General features: G+C 34.1%; 1 protein-coding gene across 1 annotated transcript in view; it reads left to right on the top strand.

Annotated features, from left to right (window-relative positions):
* USP24 (ubiquitin specific peptidase 24) overlaps nucleotides 1-17059 on the top strand; it is a 4679666-nt gene that overhangs the window by 2435469 nt on the left and 2227138 nt on the right. Inside the window, exon 34 of the mRNA XM_044085508.1 lies at nucleotides 1026-1188. Coding sequence (XP_043941443.1) covers nucleotides 1026-1188 — 163 coding nt within the window. The remainder of the gene's footprint in view (nucleotides 1-1025; nucleotides 1189-17059) is intronic.

Raw genomic sequence — 17059 nt, 5'->3', positions numbered from 1 at the left:
GCATGCCTGTTCCTGTTATGGTGGTGAATTTGTTACTTGAACCCTGCCTAGAAAAGTTGCTTAAGTTTGCTATGTATTATTTACTTATATGGTGTAACGTTTCACTGCACATTTAATATTTAAAGTTACGTAAATCCATTTCCTGAATTTTGTAGTGACATTGAGATGACAAAGGGGAAATATCAGCTGTTTAAGACACAAATCTGTAGACAGGAACAGGTTAGGTGTTTTGATTGTACTATTGCTTTAATCGTTCTGCAAGTTTTGTGACCTTGACATAAAGTGTTGTTCATTGCTTTTAGATTATCAAATTATTGAACTGATGATTTAGGAACCTCTGGAAGTGAGCTTTCACTTATGTTTGCTATGTATTATTTACTTATTTGGAACTTGTAGCAGTACCCATGAGAGACCATGAACATTGTGGAAGTTTCTCACGAATAGTGTCTTGCATCTGCATGGGTAAACTCTTGTTGGTTTAATGAAAAATAAATGGGTAAATCCAGTTTTACCTACAGAACACTGTGGTTCCCTGGTATTGTATAAGTGAGTTGCATAATAGTTGTCTTTTTAAGTGCATTTGTTTTTGATAGGCATTTTTTTAAATGCTGATAACTGAGTTGCCATTGACTGCACATCCCTTTGCATGCAGCTGTAGGTGCAAAATGTGTGGTTCTTGTGGTGACATTCCATTTTTTTTTTTTTGTTAATGTATTTCTTAAACTTTTATGCACACCAAGTTTAAGTGAAGAATTTGTTAATTTGATACTATCTGCTGTTTGTGGTTAATTGTTTTCTGGATCTTTTGTGGATACAATTCAAATTTACTTTGAGAAGGGAGAAGAAAGTTTTTTGATCAGAATGCCACAAAATGCCTTTCAAAAATGTATGTATAGTAGAATTTTTTATTTCTTTATATATTCTGCCTGTATATTGTTTCTGGAAACCAGTTTTTGTTCATATTCACACAGTATAATACTCTATGTACAAAATACTAGAAATTTTTTTCTTTCTATTCTGTTTAGACAATGGAAGTGAATGATTTTACATCAACGGTAGCCTGTTTTATGAGGCTTACCTGGGCTGCTGCAGCAGGACGACTTGATCTGGTGGGAAGCAGCCAGCCAATTAAAGAGAGTAACAATTCTCTCTTTCCTGCTGGATTCCGCAGTCGACTTAGCAGCTCGGGTAAGATGAGAACGCTCTTTATTTTAAAGATGCAGCTTTTCTAAAGAATATTGGTAGTTACATTTTTTTCTTCTCTCTGCTAACTTTCACCATCTTTTTTTAACATTTTCTAGCATACTTCAACTGGTGACTTTATGTAGTCTTTGTAAATATAGATGGAGATGCAGTGGCAGCATATGTTTGTAAATTTGTTCATCAGGAATAATGGGGAGAGTAAAATCTTGCCAGCAGTTTATTTTATTTATTTATTTTATTTTACATTTGTTGACCAGGATAGTCCGACTGGATACATATCCATTTTCAGCGGAGTCCCTGGGAGAAAAGCTCCAAACACATAACAATTTACAAATTTTTTAGGTAGATAGCATTAAGTAACAGTGAATACAGAAAGAAAAAGTAGGTAGTACAATGATACCAGTTACAGAACATACAGGCTGATTACAGGCATAGCAGAATACATTCATCCATGAGGCATGAGACATTTTGTAAGTTGTGGTAGTAGGTAATTAATACCGTATTACCTAGGTTTAGGATATTTTATTTAGGCAATAATACCTAGATTAGTTAATATGATTGATCATCTTGTTTGGATGGACTGTTAGGGTAATTTGTATGAAGTTAATGAGGTGGAGAGGGTATAGGGGTACTAGTCAGGATTGGTACAGGGACATAACCAATGTGACATAGGGTGGCTTTTAAGTTTGTGTTTGAATAGCATTGGCGAGGGTTCTTGGGTAATGTCATCTGGTAGTGAGTTCCAGTATTTACCGACAGAGTTGGCGAAGAGGGAGTCACCTGCAGCGTTATGTGATTTGATCATATGTACTAGTCTTTTGGTGGATGAGCAAAGTGTTCGATTGTTACTATAGGGGCGAATTATGTTTCTGAGGGCTGGAGTAGTGTCTGGGTGGTGGAGTATTTTATGGGCAGCTATGAGCTGGTTGAGCTGGAGGAGTTGGTGTAGTTCCAGCCAGCCTAGGAGGTTCAGGTTCAGACAATGGTGGGTCCGGTAGGGTGAGCCAGTTGCAAATCTAGCAATGTGGTTGTAGCATGTAGACAATTTCTTTAGATCGGATTTACTCAGGTGGGAGAAGAGAGGGGAGGCGTAGAGAAGGGTTGATAGAAGATGGGTGTGGGCAATAGCAGTTCTTGCTTGCGGGGTTAGGAATGATCTGATCCTATAGAGTCTGCCAAATTTTTTATTAACAGTTTTTATGGTTTGATTGATGTGTACATCAAACCTAAGGTTGTCGTCGATCATGACACCCAATAGTTTAGTTTGGGTTACTGGGGAGATGATGGTGCCATTATTAGCTGTTATGTTGAATGAAGGTGATTTGGTCCTATTTGTTGGGTTGAAGAGAAGTAACTTAATTTCTATTTTCATAACCTATTGGTTCCCTTACTGAAGCCACAGCCATTTACCTTGATTACTTGCTGAAACCTGTAGCAGAAAAAGAATAAGTCATTCATAAGAGATTCAATGGATTTTTTGAAGAAAATAAAAAACATTACAGTGGAAGCTGACAATATTTTGGTAACTATTGATGTGGAATCCTTGTACACAGTGCTCCCTCACAATTACTGTATAACAGCAGCTATGGAGTCTTTTAAGAAACATAATCAGGGTACACAGGCACAACTGCAAAAGTTAAGCAAGCTCATTAATCTTGTACTGGACTTCAATTTCTTTACTTTCAATGGCAAACACTACAAACAAAAAACTGGTATAGCAATGGGGGCTGCCATGGCTCCCAGCATAGCTAACATAGCCCTGGGCAAGGGAGGAGGACTTTGTGTTAAACAACACAGATTTACATGCAGCATATCACATGCTATTTACGTTTTATTGATGATGTCTTTATTGTGTGGGAAGGTGACACCTTGCAGCTTGGAGAATTTATCACTTACCTCAATCAAACAACCCCCTTTCTGAAGTTTACCTCTTCCCATAGCTGTACTTCAACCACTTTCTTAGATATGCAGATTTCCAAGGACACCAACAATAACAGAATCACCACTGATCTATTCAGAAAACCAATGAGGGTTAACTTATTACTCCACAGTTAAAGTCTACATCCTACAAAAAACAAGTGTAATGTATTGAAGTCCCAAGGTTATAGATTAGCTAGAATTACCACAGAGATGGAACCATTTATGAGAAACCTGAACAATTTAGAGAATGATTTTCTAGTGAGAGGCTATGAAAGTCAGATGTTAAAAACATCCTGGAGCCCATTATAGAACTGAAAAGGACTGAAGCACCTTCACTCAACCTCCCCAGTAGAAAAATGTTAAGTAATTCCACAGAGAACAAATGCAGAAATAGCTGCATCCTGACATACACTTTGGATTATCACAGTATCAAAAATATTATTGAAGAAAACTGGGACATTGTCTCAAGAAACCCTTTTCTGATTAACATCTTAGGTGAAGCCCCATCATTTGTTTATAGGAAGGCCAGGAACATTAGAAGTTTTGTTGAATTTATACCTAGACCATGTGAGAAAAGCACTAAAAGATGTGAAACTAATTGTACATTTTGTATATTTATACAGCAAGGTGATAGTTTTTATTGCCCTTATTTAAAGAAGTAAATAAACTCAAGCGTAATATTTCGTGTCATTTGTCAGAAATCCACTCTGGATGTAAAAATAAAGCACTAGCCAAGCACCTTTCTCTTCATAAAAGACACACAGGTTTTAAGTTCCAGATCCTGGATCGCATAGACATGGGTGATCTTGAAGGAGACATCCCGAATATTCTGGAGAAACATGAACTCATGTGGCAATTAAAGCTGAACTCTTTTAGGAAGCCTGGACTAAACTACTACTGTTCAATTAAAAGTGCACTGGAACTTAGAAAACTGCCACATTGTTTACATGACTAATTGTATTTTATTTTATTTTATTGTACAAATTGGTTTTAAGTGACATTTTAAATCAGTTGAAATTTAAGTGTATATTTTGTTTCCATCATCATACATACATTTTTTCTTATTTTTATTTTTTTCTGGTTCTTTTTTCCACTTTATTCAAAATAATGTGTAATAACAATACTAACTAATTATACAATTATATAGGTTTTAGGGTTCTTGTACACAGACCTGAAGAAGTCTAGAAGGACGAAAGTGATCTTTGTTAACAATAGATTATGAAAATAGAAATTGATTTTTACATGAAAAATGTCTATGTATATATTTATATATATTTTTTGATTGCCAAATGAACTAAGGTTGATATATTTCCAGCCATGTAGTATATTGTCTTGGATAAAATCATAGACTTAATAATCTATTTAATAATTTGGTTAAGTAAGAGGTACCACATCATTATATAATTTTATTTAAAGTACATAAGGGTTATATATCATTATGACAGCTACTAAGTAGGGCAGGACCAGCTCGAATGTCACACTGATGGGGGAAGGGATATGAATTTAACATGTGTACCAATAACACTTTGTTTTACAGCACAATAAACCACTCCCATGCCTGATAAAAAAAAATATACATATATATATATATATATATATATATATATATATATTTAGAAAGCTTGTGAGGAAATTATTACTCTATTTTTGTTTTACTTGGATCGCTTGTCTGTGTACTTGATAAAGGATTTTCGACTGGAAACAGACTGCCTGCCTTGCTTGGATTACTTTCTAATACTTAGCAATGCTTTACAATTATATATTTTCTATTACTTTTTGTTTTGTTTTGTTTTGACAGACGAGTTTACTGTCGCTGCTTCTACTACTATTGTCTGATCTGATTAATATACAGTGATTAACTAGAAATATATTGACTGAAAATCTTCCACACAGAGAAGTTTCTTACACTGTTTTGTAAATATAGATTTAACAGATCAGTTATCAGAGATACAATATTGATTATTGTAGAGTGTCCAACAAAGATATAACTTTCTTCCAAGGATTATTTACCAATGGCCTGGGATAGATTTGTAGTTCTTTGATTTTTACTTCCATCAATGCAGTTGTCTTCAGTAAAGTGTAGAATTCTTCGAAGGTCGGGGGTGTATTTGAATTCCAACTTCTGGTTATGCATTTCCTAGATATAGCAAGTATTGTCCATAACAAATACATATTTGTCTTATTCAGGTGAGGACCTTCATTTACATTTAGAATTATCAATACTTTAGTTAAGGTAAAGGGTTCATTAAATAAAGCTTGTAAAAAATTATTGATTCCATTCCAATATGATTTCATTTTATTAAATTCATAAAAAATATGAATCCAGTCTGCTTTATTTGACTTTTTACACCTCCAGCAAAAAACATTTGTAGTAGTACTGATAGTTTTAATTCTGTCTGGTGTTAAAAATGCTCTATGTAAGTATTTCCAGTTAAATATTTTCCAGTACTGTGTGTTAGAGGTGTAATTAACTGATAGTAAGATGTTTGTTTTCATTTCTTCTGTTAACTGCATTGACTGACCTTTTGTTAAGAACTGCCAGTATGATGGTTTGGGAATTTTTTTATATGTTTTTAACTCTTTATATAGACTTGAAATGGAATTTTTCTTTTCACAACTATTGTATATAAATTCATACAGAAAACTTATTAGATTTGGAATATCTGTAAATGAGATATTATTAATTAATCTGCATAAATCTTGAGTATACATTAGAATGCTTTGTAAGGTTAACCAGTCCTGTGTTGGAATGTTGTAAGCAGTTTTTATCATATGTATATCTAAAACATTTAATTTATTTACAGATTGAAACCAGCTTCCTTATTTTGTGAGGAAAGTTCTTAGTGATGGTAAATGGGGTTAAAAGGTCAAACCAAAGTTTTAGATTTATGTTTGCATTGATAAGTTTCCCAAAGGAATTGATGTAATGATTAATCAGTGTTGTTTTAGAAGGTTTTGTTATATTATATTGAATACTTATGCATAGTATGTACCAGGGTTTGTTTATTTTGTCTACTATTAAATTTTTTTTTAACAAATTAAATTCATTTGTTAATGTAGCCGTTGTTAATTCTTTCCATTTGGCAAAAAGATTTGGGTTTATCCAGTCTATTGTAGTTTTAAGCACAGATGCTTTTATATACGTTTCTATTTCTGGGAAGTTCAATCCTCGTTGTTTCCAGGGTCTAATGTGATGAGTTAGAGCAACTCTATTCTTTTTGGGATACCATAAAAATTTTGTTATATTATATTGAATACTTATGCATAGTATTTACCAGGGTTTGTTTATTTTGTCTACTATTAAATTTTTTTTTAACAAATTAAATTCATTTGTTAATGTAGCCGTTGTTAATTCTTTCCATTTGGCAAAAAGATTTGGGTTTATCCAGTCTATTGTAGTTTTAAGCACAGATGCTTTTATATACGTTTCTATTTCTGGGAAGTTCAATCCTCGTTGTTTCCAGGGTCTAATGTGATGAGTTAAAGCAACTCTATTCTTTTTGGGATACCATAAACATTTTGTTATATTATATTGAATACTTATGCATAGTATGTACCAGGGTTTGTTTATTTTGTCTACTATTAAATTTTTTTTTAACAAATTAAATTCATTTGTTAATGTAGCCGTTGTTAATTCTTTCCATTTGGCAAAATGATTTGGGTTTATCCAGTCTATTGTAGTTTTAAGCACAGATGCTTTTATATACGTTTCTATTTCTGGGAAGTTCAATCCTCATTGTTTCCAGGGTCTAATGTGATGAGTTAGAGCAACTCTATTCTTTTTGGGATACCATAAAAATTTTACTAAACATGAGTTTATTTCTTTAAGAATGCATCTTTCAGGAATTAACTGTGTTGCTAACGCTACATATAGTAATTTGGCAATAAGACCATTTTTATTAATTGCAATCTGTCTTCAAAAGTTAATATAATTTTGTTCCACTTTTCTATATTTTTATTGTTTCAATAATGTTTTTATAATTTATTAATATTGTTTCATTTATATTTTTGCATAACACTATTCCTAAATAATTTAGTGTAAGTTCTTGTTTTTCTATGATGCATTTATCTGTAACTTGTAGTTATTTTTTCTTATTTAAAAATATAAATTTTGATTTTGATCTATTAAAGTGTAGACTTGAAATCTTATAAAATTTCTCCATTACTTTTTCTAGCTCTCCTAATGACTATCTGGAGTTTGATAGGGTTAATAAAATATCATCAGCAAAAAGCATTATTTTAGATATGTACTGGTCATAGACTTCTGTTCCTTTTATTCTTTGATTATTGCATATTATTTCTGCAAGTATTTCTATAGTCAAAGCAAATAAAATAGGAGAAAGGGGGCATCCTTGTTTAGTACCTTTTGTTATATGGCTAGATTCTGAGGTGAAAGGACCTAATTTAATTTAGGCTAAGTTATTAATATATATGTTTTTAGTAATAAGATGAAGGGAGGAGGAAATTCAAATAATGCTAAAATTTTAAATAGATATTCCCAGTTGAGGTTTCTATGTCTAATCCACTTACAAGTGTTTCTCTATCTTCTTTATTCACATAATCTATAAGAGTAAGTATCCTTTTAATATTATCATGTGTGTGCCTGTTATATAAAAATTCAGTTTGATCATTATTAATTGTTTTTGAAAGTGGGATTTTCATTCTGTTAGGTAGTATTTACATTAATATTTTGTAATCGTTATTCAGTAATGATATAGGTCTGTATGAAGTGCAAAGGTCTGATGGTTTATTATCTTTTAGAATTGGTGTTATGAGAGAATATTTCCATGACGGTGGTATTATAGCTTCTGACTGGACTTCTAGCAAAGTTTTATGAAAATGGGAGATTACCGATGAAGGGAAGAGCTTGAAAATTTCTGTAATTATACCATCTATCCCTGTTAGATTTACTTTATTTTATCTTGTCAACAGTTTCTGTGTAAGATATAGGTTTTTGTAGGTCTAGTTTTAAGTTTTCGGGGATTTTTTTTATATTGATAAGGTTTGTATCTAAGTTTATTTAGTTGGTATCTAAATCTTCTTCTTTGAAGTGTTCCATATAATGGAACCAAAATGCTTCAAGGATGTCTCCTATATCTGATACTTTCTTCCCTTTCTTTTCATGATAGATACTACTAATGTTCTTTGCTTTAGATTGTATTTTAATTCTTGTAGATAAGTTATGTAGATATCTGGGGGAGGTGGCTAATGAGTTTATTTTAAATTTTTCCAAGGCTAGACAAGTTTTGTGTGTTAGAATTTCATTAAATTTTTTATTTGTTTCCTCTATTTCTTTTTTGACTTCTGGACATTTCTGATTTTTTTTTTAGATTTTGCTGTCACGAGTCTGGTTTGCAAGTCTAACGATTCAGATTCCCACTCCCTAACTTTGTTTTTGTACCAGCTAAGGGTCTTACCAAATAAATACGCTTTTAATGAGTCCCAAACCATGACTCTACTGACTCTACTGATTTCTGTTGCATTATTAATTTCAAGAAATAATTGTAGTTCTGACAACATCCAGGGTCTGAATTCTTTAATTTTTGTGATATATGATGGAATTCTAGTTGAGTGGATTAAAGGTTTAAACTCTATTTGGAGCTTCATTATCAGAGAGTCATGATCTGAGAAGGGGCATGGAACTATTGAGAAGTTGAGGATTTTTGTTTGTAAATCTTGAACTACGAATAATTTGTTTATTCTGGTTTGTGTTACAAATCTATGGTCTTTATGGGAAAATAATAAAGATTTATCTTTTACTTTAAAAGTGTCAATTAAATGAAATTAATCAATCCATTTTTTAAGGATTTTGAAATAGTTGCTATGCGAAAAGACTTCTTGGTGGTTTCAGAAGCTTCTAAGGTACAATTAAAGTCTCCTCCCAGTATAAGATTTCCTTTATAATTGTTGGAAATAAAATCTAGGTGTTTTTTAACTGTTCCTGCTCCGATTCTTGGGAACCAATATAGATTAGCTAAGGTCCATATTCTGTTATTAAATTTAATTATAACAAATGCTAGTAGACCTTCTTTGTCTTCATATTTATAAATAACTTTTGGAGTGATTGTTTTTCTTCCAGGGAATTGATATTCCTTTTGTCTTTGTTCTGTAGGAGGATTGAGCTAAGACTGTATAGTCCTTAGGGTTCCAGATAAAGCTATCATTAGTCTTAAAATGCGTTTCCTGGAGAAATACTACTTGTGCCTTATTTAGATTTAAATATTTTAGTAAGTTTGATCTTTTATTTGCGTTATTTAAGCCATTAGTATTTAATGATAAGATTGTTAAATCCATGTCAAGTTATTGTTGGAAGAAACTTTTTGCTTCTTTTTTTTATTTTGATTGTGGTAGTTATGCCATATTCTCTGTTAACACTGGATGTTATTTTTGTGTGTAAACTTGGGAATATAATGTTCTTTCTTCTTTAAATATGAGGAGGGTAAAATTCTGGTCAGGCTTTAAAAAGGTACTTCTATAAAACATAAATTCTAAAGTATCAAATACAAGTAAATATGAATTTCCCATTAAACATGGAATGAAAGTCATTCCTAATCCAATAGATAAAGATAGATCTATTGGGTTATCACTTTTACTTTTAACCAACAATATCAACTGAGTTCCATATGTTAAATTATATGGCACATTTTCTTAAAAGAGATATGAAATTCTATTTTCTATTATTGTTCTATAGTATTTTATATATCAGGATGGAATGTTAGTAGTGTAAACAATTATGTTGACTTAGAAAATATCCAATATTTAGTTACCTTTAAGAGATCCCAAACATGTCAGATATGTCATTTTGGATAAATTAAATGTAATAGAAGAGCATACACTAAATAAGCCAACAACAAATAGATTATTACTAAAATAATTTGACTAAAAGGACTCTACAGGAGACAATGAGTGATTACCAATGAAATGTGAATTTACAGTAGGTGTACTATCTTCCTTTACTTTCCCACTCTTCAGCTCACCAACTTCAACTTGCACTTATGAAAAGACATGGCTTATCAGTGGTATCCTGACTCTGAGTAGAGGCACCCTATATTCTAGTGTGCAGTGCTTTTACATATTTATAGATTTACAAAGCAGAGTCTAAGAATGAACTATGATCACCCTGACAATTCGCATCCTGCATAGGACACCTCCTGCTTCGAGCATGGGTAATCACATCAGGTCTAGAATGAATGTAAAGGTACCTATAATGGTAATCAAGACTTACCTTAGGTAAGTATTAATCAAATAGTATTTAGAGCATCTTAGAGAGTTCTCGGGGCAGTTTGAATACTCTTAAGCCTCTCTTCCCTTGACCAAAAACAGAGATTTCCCTTCCCTTTCTTTCCCTTGTCTTAAATCGGTACTAATAAAAGAAATTCAGCAAATATAGGCAAACAGAAATAACATTCAGTAGTCCTTCTTGTACATGACTCGCAACCATTAAACAAGTCCGTGACTAACATCACTTTAGTAAACATTATAAAGACAAATTAGAAATAATTTCCTAGCTCTTTAAATTTTCTGATAAAGCAAAAAGTTAACAATAAGCTATTTTAACTAAAAGTATAAAGCATTTAAAATTTTCCTTGCATGTATACATTTTTACTTGTATTGTAGTGTCAGTAGTTCTTCTTTCAGCTTTTCCCGGTAAGGGGTTGCCACAGCAGAACTCCAGTCTGCTAATGATTGGCCATAGATTTTTACGGTGCCGAGGTGCCAGCTCGACTCCCAACTTTCAACGAAGGCACTCCCATTTCACGCATGTCTTTCGAACGACACTCGACCGTGGGGAGGACATGCTTTTGAAATCAGTACAATACTTCACTTCTTCAAATCATTCCTTTTTCAGTTCAGGTTTTGTTTTGTCAAAATGGCAGCAATATTTCAAGGGCACAATTAATATTTAGAATTATGTTTCAAATAAATAACGTGTCAGTTCCAATTGAGTTAGTTTAGAATGTATGATTAGTACAAATATAGCATGTTACAAAAATAATACGTATTTTTTTGTGTGCTCTAGAGACTGTCATATGCAAGTGACATATATAATATAGCATATATAGAACAGATAGCTTATGGATTCAGGTTGTTAAAGTAAATTATGCTTATTAATCAGGCAGTTTCATTTAAATTCTCAAGTAATTTGGGGACATATTTCAGTTGAGTTTCCAGGAATGTGTAGTCCAGTGTGAGTAATTGAGTCCACTTTTACTCAGAAACATATGTCACAATTCATTATACTAAGCAGAGTCTAACATCTAATAATCATTATAAAGATAAAGAATAGTAATTTCCTAGCTCTTCAAACTTTCTGATATCGCAAAATGTTGACAGTAAGCTATTTTAACTGGAAGACTAAAACATTTCAATACTTCCTTGTGAATATATATTTTTACTTTTACTGTAGTGTCAAGAACTGTCTTTGAAATCTATGCATTACTTCACTTCTTTCAAGTCGTTCATTTTACAGTTCAGATTATATTTTGTCAAAATGTCAATAGCATTTCAAGGGCACATTTAATATTTAAACTGATATTTTAAATGAATAGCTATCAGTTACCAAGTGAGTTTGTACAGAGTGTGAGGTAACTGCAAAGATGACACAAAAAGTAATATGCATCTTTTCATATGCTCTAGAGACTGGCAATTTCAAGTAACATATAAAATGTAACTTTTACAGTGCCAACAGCTTGTGAAATCAGCATGTTAAAATGAGTGATACTTTTTAATCAAGCAGCTACATTTCAGTGCACATGTAGTTTGGGAACATTTCATTTGTGTTTCCAGGAATATGTAATCCTATGAGGCTAAATCGTAAAATATTTACAAATAATCCTGTTATGTATTTATTTTACCTTGTTTAGGTTGTTTTTTTCATTTTAATAACTAAACAACATTGCTTTTTCTTATTTGTTACCTGTGAGGCTAAATGCACTTCGCAGAGTCACAGTGTCCTTAGAAACTGTAGCAGTTGTTTACTGTTGCTATGTCAACACAAATAGAATGTGAAGAAAGCTTCACTTCTCTTAACCAACAGTACATTTTCCCTCCTTTTTTTATGTATTTGTTAATATTAAAAGGAAATAATTCAAAGGACATATGTACATGAACGGAACATTTCAGAGTTAATCACGAACATGTCCCCTATCCCAATAAGCATAATAGTGATTATCTTTAATCTAATAAATATTTTAATAACAATTAAGTTCACTATTCCAATTAGTCTGCCTTAAAACTAGATTATTTTAGACTATTATTTATCTATGTATAGATAGTATGTTATTAAATATATACAGACTATATTAGTATAGTACATAGGAGAGAATTTAGAAAGGGAGACAAGATGCAGTTAAAATAAATAATGAGAAAAGAGAGAAAAAATTGAGGGAATGCACATATACTATGTATGTTGATTTTCAGTATAAATATTTTATGTGCTATATAACCCTCCTTCTGTGAAAGAAAAGTACCGTTTTACATACCTGAGATAATGTGAAAACTCTTGTCGTCTATTTTCAAAAAATATAAATAAAGATTCCAGTAGTTAGTTACCTTTGTTTTAAAATTCCAAGCAGTAAAATTGGTCCTTTAAAGTAATGTTAAAACATTTCATATCATAGTAGATGCTTTGACAGATTTGTCTATAGCAGTATCCGTCTTTTGCTTCTTCTTTTTGACATCTGTCCAGACATTTATTTCTTTTGTTCTCTTGAGAGAAGGTGACATCCACTCCATATCTTCTGGTAAAGTAATCACATTATTAGTTTTAATAAACAAAGAGGCTTCCTCTTAGTCAATAAAAGTCCTCATCTCATTGGCATACAGTATTCTTATCTTAGCTGGATATGCAAGTTGTGTCTTGATGTTATTTTGTTTTAGAAATGTTATCGTTGGCCACATTTTTCCTTTGTTCTATTATTCTAGATGAATAGTTGTTACCAAATCTTATCAGGCTCTGTTTATATTTTAGAGGTGCCTTCCTCCAAACAGATCTTAAAATCAGTTCCTTGTCCAAGTATGAAAGAAGTTGATAATTACTGACCTAAGAGGAGAGTTTGAGTTAGTGGCATGTTTCCCAAGAGCTCTGTGTGCCCTTTCAATGCCAAAGGAAAGTCAGGGATCCAGCTTGATAAAAAGAAAATAATATCCTCTCCTTCTGTGTTTTCAGGTAATCCGAAAATCCTGATGTTATTTCTCCGCTCCCTATTTTCCAAGTCTTCTACTTTATTAAACAACCAATCTGGTGGTCCCCTGCCATAAACAAACTGTACAACAGAAGGAAGAAACTGTTGCAAAAGAGAGTAAAATCCCATGAGTGGAGGAGCTCCCTGATCAGCCTCAGTAAGAAGCCGAGATCCCTTATAAGATCCTCCAAAGCTAGCTACAAAAACAAAATCACCACTAATTCTAAGGACAACCACAAAGCATTCTATAGCTATGTAAAGAATCTCGATGGCAACACCCAGATCTTCTCTGAGTTACAGCACAAAGGCACGAAAATTACAGAACCAACTGTTATTGCCAACATCCTGGCAGATAGGTTCAGTGCTAACCTTACCCCCATCTCACCCCGTAAAGGGCCCATATCTCTACAGGAAGAATGCATAGTCCCTGTAATCACAACTACGCAGGTAAAATCTGCACTCTCTAAAGCCAAAAACACAGCATCCATGGGGACCGGACAACATCCCAGGCTGCGTTTTACATGAACTTCAGAAAGAACTGGCTCCCCACTTAAGCACCATGTTCAATAATAGCCTCGCATCAGGCTTTGCGCCCACTGAATGGCACACAGCAACAGTTATCCCACTCCACAAAGGGGGAGCCACCACTGATCCCAGGAGCTATCGACCTATTAACCTGACAAGCCTGGTCTGCAAGGCCATGGAACTCATAAACAAAGACATTGGTAACCTCCAAACTCTGGATCCCACCCAGTTTGGGTTTGTGAAAGGCAGATCATTCCTTCTGAACCTGATTGACGACTTTGAGGCAGTCACCAAAGCTGTAGATGAGGGTAAGGTGGGTTCACACAGCCTGCCTTGATTTCACCAAGGCTTTCAACACCATCCCCCATTCTGGAATTATAGCTAAACTCACTAAACTAAGTATAAATTCCTACGTCACAAGATGGGTTGCCAACTGGCTCACTGACAGAACCCATACTGTAAAAGTTGCAGACTCCAAATCTGACCTCAAAGCAGTGACAAGTGGAGTACCACAGGGTTCCATCCTGGGACCTCTCCTGTTTGGTATCGACTTCTCTGAAGTACATGCTAACATAGAAGGTCTCTGGCTAATGAAGTTTGCAGATGACTGCAAACTAGGAGCCATAGTCAAGTCCCCAAATAATTTGGACATCCTTCAGAAGGGCCTCGCTGAGACAGATACCTGGTGTCAGAGCCATGGCATCAAGCTCAATGCCAAAAAGTGCAGTGTCATCCCCTTTGGTAAAAACTCTGTACCCATTAACTACCACATAGGCAGCAATCTACTTCACACGGAATGTGTGATGAGACCTTGGGGCCAAGTGGACAGTAGTCTGTCCTTTGATAGTCACATTGCCACAGTAGTCAGGAAGTCCTCCTACGTGGCACACCTCATCATAAAAGGGTTCTCATCCAGGAAGAAAAAGGTCATTGTTCCCCTCTACTCGACACTCATTATAGAGTACAACACCCCTTTTGGAATGTACCTCACAAGACATCTGCAGCAGCTGGAAAGGCCACAGAAGTACCTCACAAAGAGGATTACTGGCCTCGAACAAATACCCTACGCTGACCGCCTCAAAAACCTCCAGCTTTACTCCGTAGCATATCGCCTACTCCAAGGTGATCTCTGCCTAACATATAAAGCTATGTCAAACCCAGAGCTGTTGGACGTGCTACACCTAAAGAAATCCCAATCCCTCTGAGCTACATGCTCTAGGGACCTAAACCTTGTCACCACAATAAACAAGACATGCTGGAGGGTTAGATTCCTGTCCCAGAGTATTCCCATACTCTGGAACAGGCTGCCCATCTATGTCAAGCAAAGTTCTTCATTAGCACTCTTCAAGAAAAATCTTGATGAGTGGATGGAAAATAAGAAATACACCTCGGGGATCACTTCTGTGTCTCTACTCAACAGTGGCACAGGAAAATAACTTTTTTGGGTGGTGTAAGCCAGGGAACCTTGTTGGCTAGGCTTAAGTAGGCCCTTGGGCCGATAGCCTAGTACCTACCTATGAACCTATAAGTGTTTTGTTTAAGAAGGAGTTTTTTCTGTTTCCTCTTCCTTAAGTCTGCTTTCTAAATCATTTAGAGAAACCTCTATTCCTGTTATCCTTGTATGGTGGTGGTGTAGCATTTCCTTGAGGGTGTCAGCCTGTTTTTGACTGCTTATTTTAAGATTGTCCAGGTTCTCTTTAAAATCATCCATCTTCAAAGACTACAACTGCAAGGTAGATGCCATCTGTTGTAGTTCCTTCTTTAAGGCAGCATCCTGGTGAGAATTTACAATTGAATACATCTCCAAGCTTTTTGACAGGAAATTATTTGTAAAACTTCAAAGTTTCTAATTATGTAAATTTGACCTTTGTCTACAAGATTTTATACTTTGAAGAAGAAAAAAGAATATTTTTTTCCTGTCTTATTTAACTAGTTATATGGAGCTCTAAAAATACTGCTGCTTTCAGTTAGCCATTCAGGCTCTGCCGCATTTTGTTTTCACACACTGGAGTAGCTGCACAACCTTGGCAATACACACTCATGTCACAGACGAGTATACTTCCACATTTTTTAAACACACCTTTGTGGAAGTATTACCTGTGACAGGCAAATTTACATTTATACAAAAGTAATCAAACTGTTTTAACACATTAACAAACTTAATACCTCGCATATATTGCTGTGTCATATAACCTAAGCAACATTACGTAAATTATTTAATTCCTGCCCTTTTTTTAAACAATAAACATCTTTATTAAACCATCACTTAGCAATCATACATGTATATAAATGAAAACAAACCACACCAACAGAATCCTAGTTGCAAAAATTTTACATCACAAACCATAGTGATACATTCCCAGTTGTAGACATTATACATCACTTATAATCTACCAAGTCATTTTCAGTCAAACATTACATAGCTCATTTAAGTCCTGCTTCTTTTAAAACTCATTCCTCCCCTGTATGTATCGTTCCCACAACTCCCATTTTTTTCCTATGTAGCTTACTCCTACCCTTTTCAAAAGATCTCAATTCCAGTTGTTTCATCTGTTACTATATTCACTACTTATAATATAGAGGGTTTAGATTTTGATTTCCATTTTCTAGTAGTTGCTTTTTTGGCAGCCACCATAATTAGAGACAGCAAGGCTTTACCATGTCTAGATAATTCTGATTCTGTATCATAGCTCCGAAAAGTCAGCTCCCTCATCACACCAATATGCCTGCCGAACATCTCCGACAGTGCATCCTGCAGGGAATCCTTAAAGTCACCAACTCACCTCAGTCCCAGAAAATGTGTTTCCAAGTCCTTCTTTCTTCCCTGTCACACCTCCAACATTTGCTGTCTACCTGGGGAAAAATTCTCTGCAGTATACTTGGGGTATAAAACTATCTCTGTAAACCTTTCCAAGCAAAAATCCTAAATCTTCTAGATTTTGTTGCATATTTGGGAGACATACATATATCTTCCCATTGTGTCTTTGTGAATTGCTTATGTAATCTGTCTTAACCTCCTCTGATTGATTCTTATAGTTATGCAATATTTTATATGCTGTACTAATTGTTTCTTTTTTAATGGCATCTTCTGTTCTAGATTCTACTAAAAACTCTACCACTGCTGGTCTTTAGTTTAGGAGAGACACCTATTTATTTCTGTTTGCCTATACTCTGCCTGTCCTATCAAGGATTGATGTCCATCTCTAACCTGCTGTCTAAATAAATCC

The sequence above is a fragment of the Protopterus annectens genome, chromosome 10.part0, assembly GCF_019279795.1.
Source record: "Protopterus annectens isolate FY-2018-M chromosome 10.part0, PAN1.0, whole genome shotgun sequence".
Classification (NCBI taxonomy): domain Eukaryota; kingdom Metazoa; phylum Chordata; order Ceratodontiformes; family Protopteridae; genus Protopterus; species Protopterus annectens.
This window is presented reverse-complemented; position numbering and strand designations above follow the sequence as displayed.